The following is a 14,385-nucleotide window of genomic DNA, read 5'->3' as shown; positions in this document are numbered from 1 at the left end:
ATAGCATTGTTCATTTCAATTATTGTCAACACACTTTCATGGGCAACAGGCTTTAAATGAAGATGTTTATCAATATTAAGTGTTTCTGCATTCATTGATTTGTCTCATATTTGATGGAATAAAAACAGGTGGTTTTTTTGTTTTGTTTTAGATGCATCCATAGATTTTCCTGGAGGAGTTGTGACAATCTTAAACAGAAATTAAATAACTGTCAGTGAAATGTCACAGATAAGAGTGTGGGGACGAACTGCTCTTTCCCCCTTGCATGTTTTTTCTCTTACCCCTTCCCTCTCCCTCACTTCTTTCCTTTTGCCTCTTCAACGCAGCCGCCAGCAACTGCTACTGCTGGCCCCCTTGTCTGTTAGACTCCATATTATCTTCACCGTCACCTTACCTACATCAGCCCCTCTGAAGGAGGGCATACTCTGCCAGAGTGCTGGGCAGCCTGCTAGGGTATGCTCTCATCCATCTCCAGCCATGGTTAGAAACATTGTTGGAAGGTAATAATGAAGTGGCAGTGATCATGGGACAGAGCTGATAAAGGAAAGGGAGATGAGGAGGGGGGTCCAGTGAAAGAGGATGGAATCACAGAGATTTAAGAGTGAAAGGTATACAAAGGGAAATAGGCTGTCTGACTCCCAAACCACCCATCTGTAAAATATCACAGGGAATAGTGCTTGCCAGGGTTGTCCCCATGCATGCCAGGGCCCTTGGGCATCAGCTTCCCTGGGGCCCTGGTGTGTGTGTGTGTGCGCGTGACCCCCCCATGCTCCCCTACCTGTCGCCTGTCTTTCAGCATTGCCATTAACGAAGATGGAGGCCACGGTTTCCCTAAGGGGATGTAGCCTCTGCCGCCATCTTGGTTGATGGCACGCTTGCGTGCTATGTATGCACATCTCTGCCGTCAACCAAGATGGCGGCAGGGGCTTCAGCATCTTAGGGAAACCTCGGCCACCATCTTCATTAAGGGCAATGTTAAAAGGCAGGAGACAAGTAGGTGGGGCAAGGGAATGGCGAGCAGGCACAAGCTCCTGCCCTGCGATCCGCGGCTGCTGCTGTGGATCGTGGAAGGTGAGCAGAGGGGCCCCTCAGGGGCCCCTGTAGCTCCATGGGCCCTCGGGCCAGTGCCCCACATGGCTGCCCTTTAGAACTGGCCCTGGTGCTTGTGATCACTAGCTGGAGCAGAAAAATATGTATCGTTCCTTGTGGAGCAGACAAAAACAGATTTTCATTAAAGCAATACTCCCCTGATGAAAAGCTATTTTAGGACAAAAGTAAAGATTGTAGCGAAGCTTGCCAGGTTTGGACCTGAATATAAAGTTCAAAAAGCTTGTAATTCAAAAGCTTGTAAAAGAGAACTGAGCATTACAAGGCTCCAAATTTTTCTGCTTGGATTAAAATCCAAGCTAGTCAGAATTCTTGGTTTACATACCTGAACCCTCCTCCTATTTGAAATTTAAACTGTACTTGACTGTCCAGAGTAGCAGTGTTGGGAGCATTCTGGAAGCAGGACTGAGAAGGGGGTGGAGGGAAATCTTGTATTTTCTCTCCCTCTCTGCAGTCCTTGGGAAATGTAGTTCTGACTTCCAGAGATGGCTATCCCCAAATCCTTCTGCTTATTTTCTATGTATTTTTATGTTCTAATCACAGCATCTGTATGAGGTGCTAATTAATTTACATAGATTCAAATACCGAATAAAAAAAGCCCATTGACACTGTTATTCATGGTTCAAGGATTTTCCTATTTATGGACAGAAGATGGTGTTTATTCAGTGAGTGGCATAATTGTGCCATGCATGATGCTTTTCAGGTCTTTACTATCTTGAGTTCATCTGTAATAACAGTTTTGATTGGTCTGTCAGCTGGGGAATAAAACAAGGTGTTTTAAAGAGAGTTGTTCTTGTTTTAGGTTATAGAATAATCATAACTGCAAAGTTCTAAAATTGAGCTTTCCTCTCTTTTATTCCTAAAGGTGAAGAATGGCCCTACTTATAACTGTACAGAGTGCAGTTGTATCTTCAAAAGTTTAGGCAGCTTAAATACTCATATCAGCAAGATGCATATGAATAGCACACAAAATACAACAAGTTCTACTACAGAAACACCTCACATTACAACGGTAATCTTTACATTCTCATCTCTCTTGGTACAGGGGAAGAGGAATTCTAACGTGTTTGTTCACTTACATGTTTACTGTTTATGTATGTGTGAGAGATATATTGTCTTGCTTTTTTTCTTGAGGCAAAATCCACCAATAATTCTTTCTTTAGGTCTGACTGAAGTTAATTGTTTTTCAATAATACAGTGCTCTTGGGCAATACCCATGCATTTCAATGAGGCACACCTGCAGAATTTCCTAGTGCACCATGTCCATGGCCTTAACTTTTCTTTTTGTCAACGGATAAGAGATAAATTCCTGACAAGTGATTCATTAATACATTGGTGTCCCTGTTGTGAGGATGTGCTCCTTTTATCATTTAATCTTGCCTTGTAAAACAGATTTTCCCTTCTGCTAGGTCCATCAGTGTATAGAAGATCCAGTAACTTAAATGGTTCACTTTGTGCATCTGATGAAGTAGGTTCTTGCCTATGAAAGCTCATGCAGTACATTTGTTAGTCTTTAAAGAAGCTGCAGGAATCTTTCTCATCTTTGCTACAACAGATTTAACACATTTACCTGTTTAAAACAACTTTGAAAATGTTATTTTTCTGAAAGTACTGACTTGACTTGCAAGTATTGTTTTTCATTATTAGAGAAATGCTGGCCTAGGTGAGACATCAGGCTAAACCATAATTAAAATGTAACTATGTTTTAAACATGAACAAGCAGCATACTGGAGCATGCTGCTCAATAGCCACGACTGTGGTCCTCTCCTTCCTTTTGTGTGCTGGGGAGGAAAAAAACCTAGAGGGTGGCTTCTATCTATCTATCACTGTTTCCCAAAGAAACCTTAAGTGGTAAACCAAGAACAAAACTGGTGTGTTCACCTGGTGTACAAAAGGAAGGAGCAGGGGAGGAGCGCAGGGGGGGACATCTGAGCATGCTGCTTATTCACAGTAAATCATAGCTTTAATTTTAGCTGTGATTTAATGTAGTGCCCAAACAATTGCATTAATGTTATACAATGCCTTTCCCTTTTGATATTCATATCAGATCCAGAATGTTTCTTCCTTTCTAAGAGTTATGTCACTGATCTAAAATGCACTTTAGAAAACAAACAAGAAGAAAAATATTATGAATTCAAAAGCTTACAAGAGGCATTTTTATGAAGTAGTGTGCTCATGCTAAAATAAAAAGAAACACATACATGCTTACTTGAATTTAATTAGCTGTTATATTTCTTTAATTTTAATAGATTAATTATCAGCAGTTGACATTTTTCATTTAAGTGCCACTTATTTCCATTAATCAGCTATGCTAAAGAGCAAAATCAGGATTTTAAATCTTATCACTAGAAAAATAATACAGCTGAAGTAGCTGTGTAAATTGAAAATAAGATATAAGAATATGGTGCTTCTCTGTATATTTGAATATTTTTATTCTTTTTAAAATAGGGTGTTGTGTTCTTTTGCTTTATCTTAATTGGAAGTGGCTTTGCAACATTTTAGATGTTCCTACTCTATTTTTGAGCAATCAGCTAATGGCACTGTTGTTTTTTTCATAGGATTCTGTGGCCCAGCCTGTGACATTAACAACAGTTAATTTGTTGCAGCCTGTTGATAATAAATGGAAGAATGTGAGTATTCTGTTTCTTAGCTTAATTGTGTTGCATTGATATGGTGAACTCATGTCTTGCACAGCTTTCCATGTCTTTGTATTGTGTTACAGAGATTGTTACATCTCCTTAATGCAATACAAAGGTGTAGAAAGTTCTGCAAGGTATGGACTTTAGAGAGTCTTATGCTGTGCACGGCCAATTTAGGTCCTTATTTCAAACATCAATAATTATAACCTTTGAGCAGCTTTCAAGAGTGCTGAATGATAATGCTGTGGAAAAAGAATGCTCAGGGTGCACAGAGAGTGCCCCTCCATTGTGTGTGTGACCCCTGCCAGGAAGGGGGTTGAATCCAAGCCCAAATAGGTGGTTAGTGCTGTCAGAGCCAGTTTTGTTTTATTTATTTAAATATTTCTATACCACACTTAGCATAAAAATATAGAAAGGCAGTGTACAACGAAAAACCAATGCTACAATAACATCAATAAAAACGTCAATAAATACCAGTTGGGTTTTTTTTTAAAAAAAAAAAACAGGTTCCAAAAGCCTGTCTGAACAATATCATTTTCAAAAGTTATTTAAAAGAAGGCAGGGATAACTCCTGCTCAACCTCTACTGGCAAAGAGACTCACATGACAGGGCCTGCCACACTTAAGGCTTGCTGCCTGGTAAAGACTGATTGAATCTCAGGAGTATGTGTGTGGTGCAGTTGAATTAGAAGTTGATGTTCATGCCGATGAGCAAAGATTGAATGAGAACTTCTCTGGAAGACATGACATGGGTCATGACCCCCACCTGATGGCCAGAGGCAGGAAAAACAGAAGGAACCAACTATCATGTGAGTTCATGAGACTCCAGTCCTTTTTCCCTGCCCATCACATCAGGCAGTGTTTTCCTTGGTCTTCCTCTTGCTATCTCTCCAAGTCTGTTTTGCTCAGTTTTTCCTGTGTTTTATGCTGGTGAATGTTTTCTTGTGCCTTTTCTTCAGTGTAACCTCCATCTTCGTTCATTAATCACTGATGTTTTATCTTGTTTTTACCTTGTTCCTCCCCACCTGGGGACGTTTTTAGTCAGTTTTTCTCTTCATTTCTTTTTCTTCTCCTTGCCAGCTCTGCGCTTCCCATTTTTTTTGTGAGCGGTTCCAGTACTTTTGTGTGACACAGCCTAGCCTGGTGCCCCTTGCTCTCGCATTTTTTTTAAAAAACAACCCACCTTTGTTTTTCTTTCCCTCCTGTTATTTCCTCCTTCTCCTCTGTGCCTGAGGGTTTGGAAGTATATTGTTCTTCATTGTAGGGATTGTGTTTTTCGGTTGAATTAGTGCCCCAACTACCCTTGTTATTGCTGTGCTCTTCTGAGCCCGTCTATGAGTGCACTTGAGTTAACTTGGGAATTTTTCTTGCGCTGTTCCTCTGCACCATGTTAGTGTGTGTGTGTGTGTGTGTGTTTCCTTAGGAGGCTGCTCTAGCCTAATAATGGGGGTCCCTACAGTCCCATAAGTATTCGCACAAGTTGTCCTGGTTGTCCCTCAACAACAACTCCCTCTTTAGCACGTCTTCAGTGCCTCGTGTTACTCAGTCTGGCCCCTTTCTTCAAGTTCTGCCTCAGCCTTTGCTCATTCTTCACCATCAATGCCTTCTGACTTTGTGTCTCAGGTTAATGATGCCTTGCTGGGGCCTTGCTTCGGGGGCATTTCCTTTCAGGATTGGTTCCTGCTTCAGTTTTCCAGCAACTGTTGACTCCACAGCCCCATCTGCCAGCTTCCTCAGTTCCAGCGGCTGTTTTCTCTTTCAAGCATATCCCAGGCTCCTCCACCAGTTCCGCCTCATTGTCCACTGCCTGTTGCCAAGTCTCGCCTTGTCCACCAAGGGGTGCCAGCTACCGTTCTGGGGCATTCTTCTGAGGAAAAAGAGAATGCTTCCAATAATCCTTTTGCCCTCCGGCAGCCTATCAGTCCTTCAGCTCTCAAGTCTACTGATCGGGACCTGGAAGAGGGGAAGTGGATTGATGTTGACAACTTGCCTCCTCCGCTCCCTTCTGCATCTTCTTCCCACTGTCTCTTTGATCCAGTTCACTACCTACCACTTCTCTGTGAAACTGGCAAGGCCAGCCCCCTTCTTGTGAATGCACAGGATTGAGGGTTCTTGCTTTTCCCCCTTACCTGTAAATGCTCAGAGTCCTTACATGTTAGACGTTAGCTCACTTAAGCTCGCAGGATTCCAACAGTAGTCATCTGAGTAGGTGGAATTAATAGTTGGAGACCCCACCCAACTATTGGGTCTTGGGAGGTATTAAGAAAATTAAATGGGGAGACAGCAGAATATTCTTATAATATGCTATTTATTCATGTCTTGCACACTGCAGCTATTAAATGCACTCTAGGTGGTTCTAGCCATATCAGAAACAGAACAATTGTGTGAGCACTGGCTGCTTGTTCAGAAATGTTCCTGAATGAGCTGACAGAAGAAAAGCAGCCAAACCACTTTTCTCGCTTTCCTTGATTGCCACCCATTTCTATACTTATGAGGAGCCTTTTATGGATCTTCTGAAGGTCCCTGGAGTGGATTTGACCATAGCTCAATTAGTGTCTCATTCTCGAAAGAGGTTGTGGCACAATTTTCCCTATGAGTCCGGCCATCACAACGGGTTAAAGCTCCACCTATCGTGCGAAGGCAAGAATGTCTTTGAAGTCAAGACTAGGGGCGTCAGGCCCCTCCCACTCTCCAGTTCATTCTTGCCTTCGTACGAACAAGATTGGATCCATTGCGTAGCAAGAAGCATTTAGCTAAGTTTATTTGTCTTCAAGTCCTTCCTTTCCCTGTCTGTGTTTAACTTCCCATTTAAGTTTGAGGGTCCCCACAGAGACCGCGGCTGCGGTTCTCTAGGTTTTTGGCCAATTTTGAGCTTTTCTTTAAGCTTCTTTTTTCCCTTACTTGTTTGAGGCTTTTTTTGAGGGTTCCCACAGAGACCGCGGCTGCGGTCCTCTTCGTTTTTTGGCTGCTTTTGAGCTTTCTCCCCTGGCTCTGTTGCATCCATCGGGAGCTCTTGGCTCTATTTTTTCCTGTGCCGGGCGGTCTCAAGCAGCGCTCTGAGGAGCTCTTGGAGAGACCTCTGCTGCGTTTCTCTCCCCTGCGGGAGCTTGCGGCTGCGGCTTCCTGCTCTCTTTTTTGATTTTTCCCCCGCCACCCATTTTTAGCCTGCCGGTGTACTACCTCACCGGAGCCTGGTGCTGCGGCTCTCCTTCTCCCTCTCTCTCCGTGAATTTAATTTTCACCGCGGAGAGATTTGATTTTCGCCGCAGAGAGCTTTGATCTTCGCCGCGGAGAGCTCTTCACTCGGCGGCGACAGCGGCTTGCCTTCTGCTGCCTCTTCCGACACAGGCTTCTCTAGGCAATCTTCTTGTTGGGGTTTTTTAGAGCCGCTAGTGCGGCTATCGACCCCGCGCCTCCCCCAGCGACCGCCATTGCTTCTTCTTCCTCCGCCATTTTTGGATCATTTTTTCCTGCTCTTTTTTCCGGGCGCCATTTTTCAAATTCAAATTTCCCGCCTTTTTTGTTACCCTTATTAACCATCGGATACCTCCCTTGCAGGCTATCTATCCGTATGTGTGTTGTATAAGTGCTGCAGACAGACTTACACAGGGCTGCTTTACACACAATTTTACTGTGGCTGTAATCCTAGTGGCTGGATTATATTATAAAGGCTGGAGCTCCAAGCCTAGTGGGCTGGATTATTTTATCAAGGCTGAAGCTTTAATCCTAGTGGCTGGATTGTATGATCAAGGCTGGAGCCTTACTCTTAGTGGCTGATTTGTACTAAATCTGATTTATATTGGTCCCGCCCCCTCTGAGGTCGTGAACCAAACCTGAAACCCAGCCTACAGCACTAATCTGAGTGTACCACTCTAAAACAGCCTATATTACCTTAACGCTGATATCTCAGTGCATTCTGCCCCCTCTGTGGCAGTGCACTTCGCCATCTGCCAGTGTATCCTACCCCCTCCGTGGTAGTACGCTGTGCCAGTTCGGGTCTTTACATTCTGCCCCCTCCGTGGCAGTGTACTGCACCCAAGTTAATATAAGATGGCAGAACAGCCAGGCATGTCGCCATCAACCCATATGGTGCCAGATCAGCCAGGCATGCCACAATCAGCCAAGCCACAACATTCTAACACGACTAAGACCAGACATACCAAAGCACTGGCTAAGACAAAACATCTTTCCAGCCATAGTAAACCAAAGCGCCCACGTTATGGCTCTGTGCCAACCACCACCACAGCACAGGCACACATAAGCGATATTCTCCATTCCCCTGCTGCTGCCTCTGACGAGGAAGAGTTTGTTGGCTTTCCCCCGTGTTTGCCTAACGAACCTCCCTCTGTTTTACCGCCCCAAACATCTGTTCCAATAGTTCCTCAGGCACATACATCTGCCACATCCGGTCTGCAGCTGTCTCCTGATTTCCTCTCCCAACTTCAAGCCATGCTGGCATTTTTCACTCAAATGCAGTCACTACCACAAGTTCCTGCCATACCTCCACTTAACATGGTCCAACGTGCGTGCCACGAAGCTCATTCTTCCGGTTCACCAGATCCCTTTGATGTAGCCAGAGGCAGATGTACGGACGAAGCCTCATATGTGGAGGAGTCAACCTTCACTGACCATGTTGAAGGAGACGACTGGAGCGACTATTCAGATCATGAGGAGGATACATCGTATCGCTTGTTTAATTCCTCAGACTATCAGCCGCTAGCACGCAGGGTAGTTAATACCCTTGGTCTCCAGACTGCGCCTGCAACTTTGCCCGCCCCAGCTATCAAAGGGGCCAAGGTCCTCAAATCCCCTGCACCTACTGAACACTACATCCCGGTGCCGGACCTAATTACCAAATTAGCCTCTGAAGAATGGGCCCATCCACTCAAAGCTCGACGCTTCAAGAACCTGGCTGACAGACTTTACGCCCTAGCCCCGGACTTTGCCACCAAGTTAGATGTCCCTGGCATAGATGAACCAATCGCTCGCCTCGTTTCACGATCGCTTTTGCCCAGGGAAGGGGAATCCCACCTAAAAGACACTACTGAGCGACAAATAGACTTCGCCCTCCGCAAGAATCTCGAGGCCACTGCCCTAGCCATGCGTGCCTCTGCTTCAGCCTCCATCTTCTCCAGAGCATCTATGATGTGGCTGGATGACCTTCTAGAGGATGCTAACCCTGATCCTGTCACCCTCAGAAGAGCACTATTGAAATTGCGTAAGACAGCAGCTTTTGTGGCTGATGCCACTTTGGATGCCACTCAATTAGGGGCACGAGCCATGACGGCTCAAATAGTCGCTCGTCGCACCCTCTGGCTTCGCCACTGGCAAGCTGATTCAGCGGCCAGATTGAATCTGTCCAGGGCTCCTTACTCCGGATCTCTATTCTTCAGCGAGGAAGCTCTAAAGGCAGTGCTGGTTGATCCAAAAGACGCCCACAAACCGGTTCTGGCCACAGTCAAGAACAGCGACCACAGGCCTTTCAGGCGATTCCCTTCCTTCCGTTCTAACCAGCCCTTTCGAGGAACGCGGCCAGGAGGACGAGGCCGCGACTTCAGACCCTATGACCCCAACGCATTCAGGGGCTCCTGGAACCGACGCTTCCAGGGCAGAGGTCAGTACCAAGGGCGCAGGGGCAACTCATCGTCCTCATATAAAGGAGGCCCTCGCCTACACAAGTAGTCTTAACGCCCTCCCCATAGGTGGCAGATTACTTAATTTTGGAGGTCGATGCCTGCGCCTTACTAAGGTCTCCTGGATCAGGGACCTTTTCAGTTATGGTTATACCATAGAGTTCTGGGCAACCCCATCAGACAGATTCCACCCGTCTCCTTGCCCAAGGGCACCAGCCAGGCACAACATTATGCAGACAGCTATACACCACCTCTTGGACATAGCGGCGATAGAGCCAGTTCCCACATCTGAGAGGTCGGAAGGGGTGTACTCCCTCCTATTTGCTGTGCCAAAACGAGATTTATCATGGAGGGCGGTCTTGGACCTCAAGTTTGTCAACCGTTTTGTAACATATCGCAGGTTCAAAATGGAATCACTCCACTCCATTACGGAGAGTCTGCATGAAGGAGACTTCCTGGCTTCTATCGACCTTAAGGAAGCGTATCTCCATGTGCCCATTTGCATAGCCCACAGAAAGTTTCTTCGGTTTGCTTTTGGCCACCAGCATTTTCAATATAGAGCGATGCCATTCGGCCTCTCCTCTGCTCCAAGAGTGTTTACCAAGGTGCTACTCATCCTAGTGGCTTACCTCCGGACCCAAGGGGTTCATATCTACCCATATTTGGATGATTTGCTAATACGGGCCAAGTCGGAGGAACTGGCTCATCATCATTTAATGATCACCCTCAATGTTTTGCAGGACTACGGCTGGCTTGTCAACTTCGACAAAAGCCATCTCCAACCAACCCAACGCCTACTACATCTAGGGGCAATGTTGGACACCCTGCAGGCAATGGTCTTCTTGGCTCCAGATCGCATCACTGCCATCATAAGCATCGCAAGGTCCCTGATGCAACAAACATCCGCAGACGTCATGCTTCTCGCCAGAACACTCGGGATGTTTATATCTACAATCCACATTGTACCATGGGCTCGAGCCCACACTCGGCCCCTTCAATGTATTCTGTTGCCTTTTCAAAAAGACATTGCCAGCTCCAACCATCGCAAAGTTCGCTTGAGCCCCGCACTGCGCCTCTCCTTCCGCTGGTGGACCAAGGTTCAACACCTCTCCAAGGGCACGTCGTTCAGAGAACCCCGCAGAACCGTTGTAACCACAGATGCCAGCCTCATATGTTGGGGAGCCCACTGCAACTCCCAGTACGTTCAGGGGGTTTGGTCCAACACAGAGCAATCCCAAAGCATCAACTGGCTGGAACTAAAGGCTGTCCACTTAGCTCTATGTCATTTTCAGTCTCTGTTCCCTTTGCATCATGTGCTCATTCGAACAGACAACACGTGTGTAAAATCACATTTGAACAGACAGGGGGGCACCAGGTCTCGTCCTCTGCAGGACTTAGCCTCCCTCATCTTTGTCTGGGCAGAACAACATCTACAATCCCTGAAAGCAGAGCACCTCAGAGGGATTTGGAATGTGACAGCAGACTGGCTCAGCAGACAACAGGTCTTTCCGGGAGAATGGAAACTTCATCCATTTTCCATCGTCTCCAGTGTCGGTTCGGCGCCCTATCAGTCGACCTGTTTGCCAGATGGTCTACTGTACGCCTTCCCTCCCATACCATTGTTAGCCAAAACCTTGAGGAAGGCGCGAACCGAAAAGGCACAGCTGGTTCTGATAGCACCATTTTGGCCACGCCGACCGTGGTTTTCAGATCTTCTGGCAATGTCAATGATGGATCCTTGGACACTTCCAGTAAGGCCAGACCTTCTATCCCAGGGTCCAGTACTGCACCAGGACCCTACTTGGTTCAATCTAACAGCGTGGCGTTTGAACGGGGACATTTGAGGTCAGCTGGACTGTCTGACGCTGTGATTGACATTATTTTGGCCTCGAGAAGACCATCTACCACCCGTATTTATCAACATACCTGGGTGGCTTTCTCCAAGTGGTGTCAGTCCCACCACCATGATCCATCCCAGGCCAATGTGCATCAGGTGCTACAATTTCTCCATAGCGGCTTTATGATGGGACTTCGACCCAACACTCTACGTCGACATGCGTCCACTCTTTCGTCCATTCTCTCAGTGTCCTCTCCTGGAGATCATATTTCCTCACATCCGTTCATCAAACGTTTTTTGAGGGGAGTCGCCCTACGCTCTCCGGCTGTTGTCCATCGGTTTCCCTCATGGAGTTTGCTGAAGGTTCTGCAGGCTTTGCAACGCCCTCCGTTTGAACCCATCAGGACTGTGCCTCTTCGTATACTGTCCTTCAAGGTCTTGTTCCTGATCGCAATCACATCTGCTAGACGAGTTTCGGAGTTGGGCGCATTGTCTTCCGCTCGCCATCTCTGCGTCTTCAATAAGGACTCGGTTGTACTGAAAACTGATCCTTCCTTCCGTCCCAAGGTTGATTCAGTGTTCCATTGCAACCAGGACATTGTTTTGCCTTCCTTTTGCCCGAATCCTACCCATCCTCTCGAGAAGGCTTGGCATTCGTTAGATGTCCGGAGGGCTCTCAAGACCTACCTGTCTAGGACCCAGGATATACGACGAACTGAGTCTCTGTTTGTATCCTTTCATCCAAGGTCTATGGGGCATAAAGTTTCCAATCCTACCTTATCCCGTTGGTTAAGGGCATGTATTACTTTAGCATATGAGTCTCTTAAGCTGTCAGTTCCTGCTAGTATAACGGCTCATTCTACCAGGTCAGCTGCCACTTCGGCTGCTTTTGCCACTAATGCTCCTGTTGCCGATATTTGTAGGGCTGCAGTCTGGTCTACCCCACACTCGTTTATAAGGCATTATAAAATTGATCGCTATGCCTCTGCTGACGCTTCTTTTGGCAGACGAGTGTTGCAACAGGTTCTTAATGACGATTAACACGTGGGTGGTCCCTCCCTGTTTGGGCTGCTGGGGTACATCCCGTTGTGATGGCCGGACTCATAGGGAAAATGGACCATTGGTCTCACCTGAAGGGTGATTTTCCTATGAGGACGGACATCACGACCCTCCCAGTTGGAGGATGACTATATATTTTCTAATGTGTTCTATATTACTGTTAAGCTATTATATTAAATTTAAAAGTGAAGTCAAGACTTCTAGTTCTGTTATACCGCTATGTTGGAGTCATGTTACTGTGCATGGTAATATTGTGTTATTTTCCTGCTGCCAGGCCTGTTGGCCTTGTTCTTGTATTTTTAGATACCTCTCCTTAGACTCGCTGCGAATGAACTGGAGAGTGGGAGGGGCCTGACGCCCCTAGTCTTGACTTCAAAGACATTCTTGCCTTCGCACGATAGGTGGAGCTTTAACCCGTTGTGATGTCCGTCCTCATAGGAAAATCACCCTTCAGGTGAGACCAATGGTCCATTTAAGGACTGTACAGAGTGTCGCATGAACTTCACTCTTTGGAGATCCCATGAGGCCACATCTTTTTCTGTCCTTCTGGGATCTTTGCAGGACTACCATCATGACAGTGCTTTTTGGACTTTCTCCAGGGTGTCTGGTCCTCAGTAGAGGCCAAGCACAGCATCAGTTTACTGGGACTGTGTGTGGCCAAGTTGGCCTGTCAACACTTTGTCACCAAGTTCAGTCTTGCCCATGTGTTGCTCTTCCCCAATAACACTACAGTGAAAGCTCACATCAACCATCAAGGTGGCACTTGATCATGCAGTCTGCAAGCAAAGTGAATGCTTCCCTTTTTATGGGCGGAATCTCATTTCCTGTTTCTTTGTGCAGAACATCTCAGTGGCATGTCCAACATCGCTGCTGATAAGCTCAGCCAACAGCAGATCCTTCTGGGAGAGTGGAGGTTCCACCTCAGGGTCTTCGCCTCTCTTCAATGGCACTTTGGCCTTCCCCTTCTGGACCTGTTTGCCTCTGAATTCAGTGCCCAGCTGTCCTGCTTCTTTGCTCGATTCCCAGTGCCAGGGACGGAAGCGTTGAATGTGCTCTCCATTCTGTGGCCCTGGGAACTCATGCACCTTTCCTCCAGCTGTACTTCTAGTGAGGATTCTTCGTAAGATCCGAGAGGAGAAGATGGAGGTGGTCATGATTGCTCCTCACTGGCCCTATAGTCCCTGGTTCTCCAAGGTCCTCCATCTGGCGGTTGCCAGGCCTTGGCCTCTTTCAGTTGTTCCATATCTCTTGGCACAGGGTCCAGTGTGGCATCTGGACCTGGCTGCTTTAAACTGTCAGCTTGGTGATTGATCACTGTCTTCTGCTGAAAATGGGCCTCTCTGATGATGAGATGAGGTGACTATTGTCACTTCTTATCATTCCTCTACATTACACATCTATAGTTCAACATGAAAGCATTTTGCTGAGTGGTGTGTGCGAACGAAGGTGTGTCCTACTATGTTCAAGATACCTCATGTTCATGGTTTTCTGCAGGGTGGCTTGCATTTGGGTCTCAAGTTGTACTCCTTACAGCAACATGTAGTGACAATTTCACCAGTCCTCTCCATACATGCCAGCAAAAGTCTGAGATCTCATCCTCTCATCTGCATTCCTTGCATGGAACATCAGCAATCTATCATTCAGTGCTCCATCGCTTCCCCTCCTGGAATCTTCATAAAGTGTTGACAGCACTCCAGTGGCTCTTCCTTGAGCCCTTGAGTACGGTCTCTCTCCGTCATCTTTCCCTGAGGTTATTTTTCTTTTTGCCACCACTTCAGTTTGGTATGTTTCTGAGTTGGGTTCCTTTTTGGTGGCACCTGTGTATTTTCCATCCTGACAGAGTTGTGCTGTGTGTGGATGCTTCATACATCCCAAAGGTGGACTTGATGTTCTGTTGACAATAAGAACTTGTTTTGGCCATCTTTTGTCCCCGTCCGGTGCACCCTGGCATGCTAAGGTAGTATTTCCTTAATATCTGTAGAGCATTTAAGGTCTACAGTATGTGGAGTAAGTCTTCTAGTTAGACTGACTCTCTTTTTGTTTCGTTCCATCCTAGTTTGGAAATAAGGTCTCCAGTGCTACCCTGCCCCATTGGCTTTGGGCTTGCATTG

The 14,385-nt window shown here is 46.4% G+C and overlaps 1 protein-coding gene across 8 annotated transcripts in view; it reads left to right on the top strand.

The window, feature by feature from the left end:
- The window catches only part of ZNF236 (zinc finger protein 236), a 131,266-nt gene that overhangs the window by 38,727 nt on the left and 78,154 nt on the right, over positions 1-14,385 (top strand). For all 8 annotated transcript variants that reach the window (XM_061594212.1, XM_061594203.1, XM_061594231.1 and 5 more), the window contains 2 exons: positions 1,973-2,119; positions 3,666-3,737. In XM_061594212.1, the coding sequence (XP_061450196.1) occupies positions 1,973-2,119; positions 3,666-3,737 (219 nt within the window). The remainder of the gene's footprint in view (positions 1-1,972; positions 2,120-3,665; positions 3,738-14,385) is intronic.

This window comes from Rhineura floridana, chromosome 1, assembly GCF_030035675.1.
Source record: "Rhineura floridana isolate rRhiFlo1 chromosome 1, rRhiFlo1.hap2, whole genome shotgun sequence".
NCBI classification, from domain to species: domain Eukaryota; kingdom Metazoa; phylum Chordata; class Lepidosauria; order Squamata; family Rhineuridae; genus Rhineura; species Rhineura floridana.
This window is presented reverse-complemented; position numbering and strand designations above follow the sequence as displayed.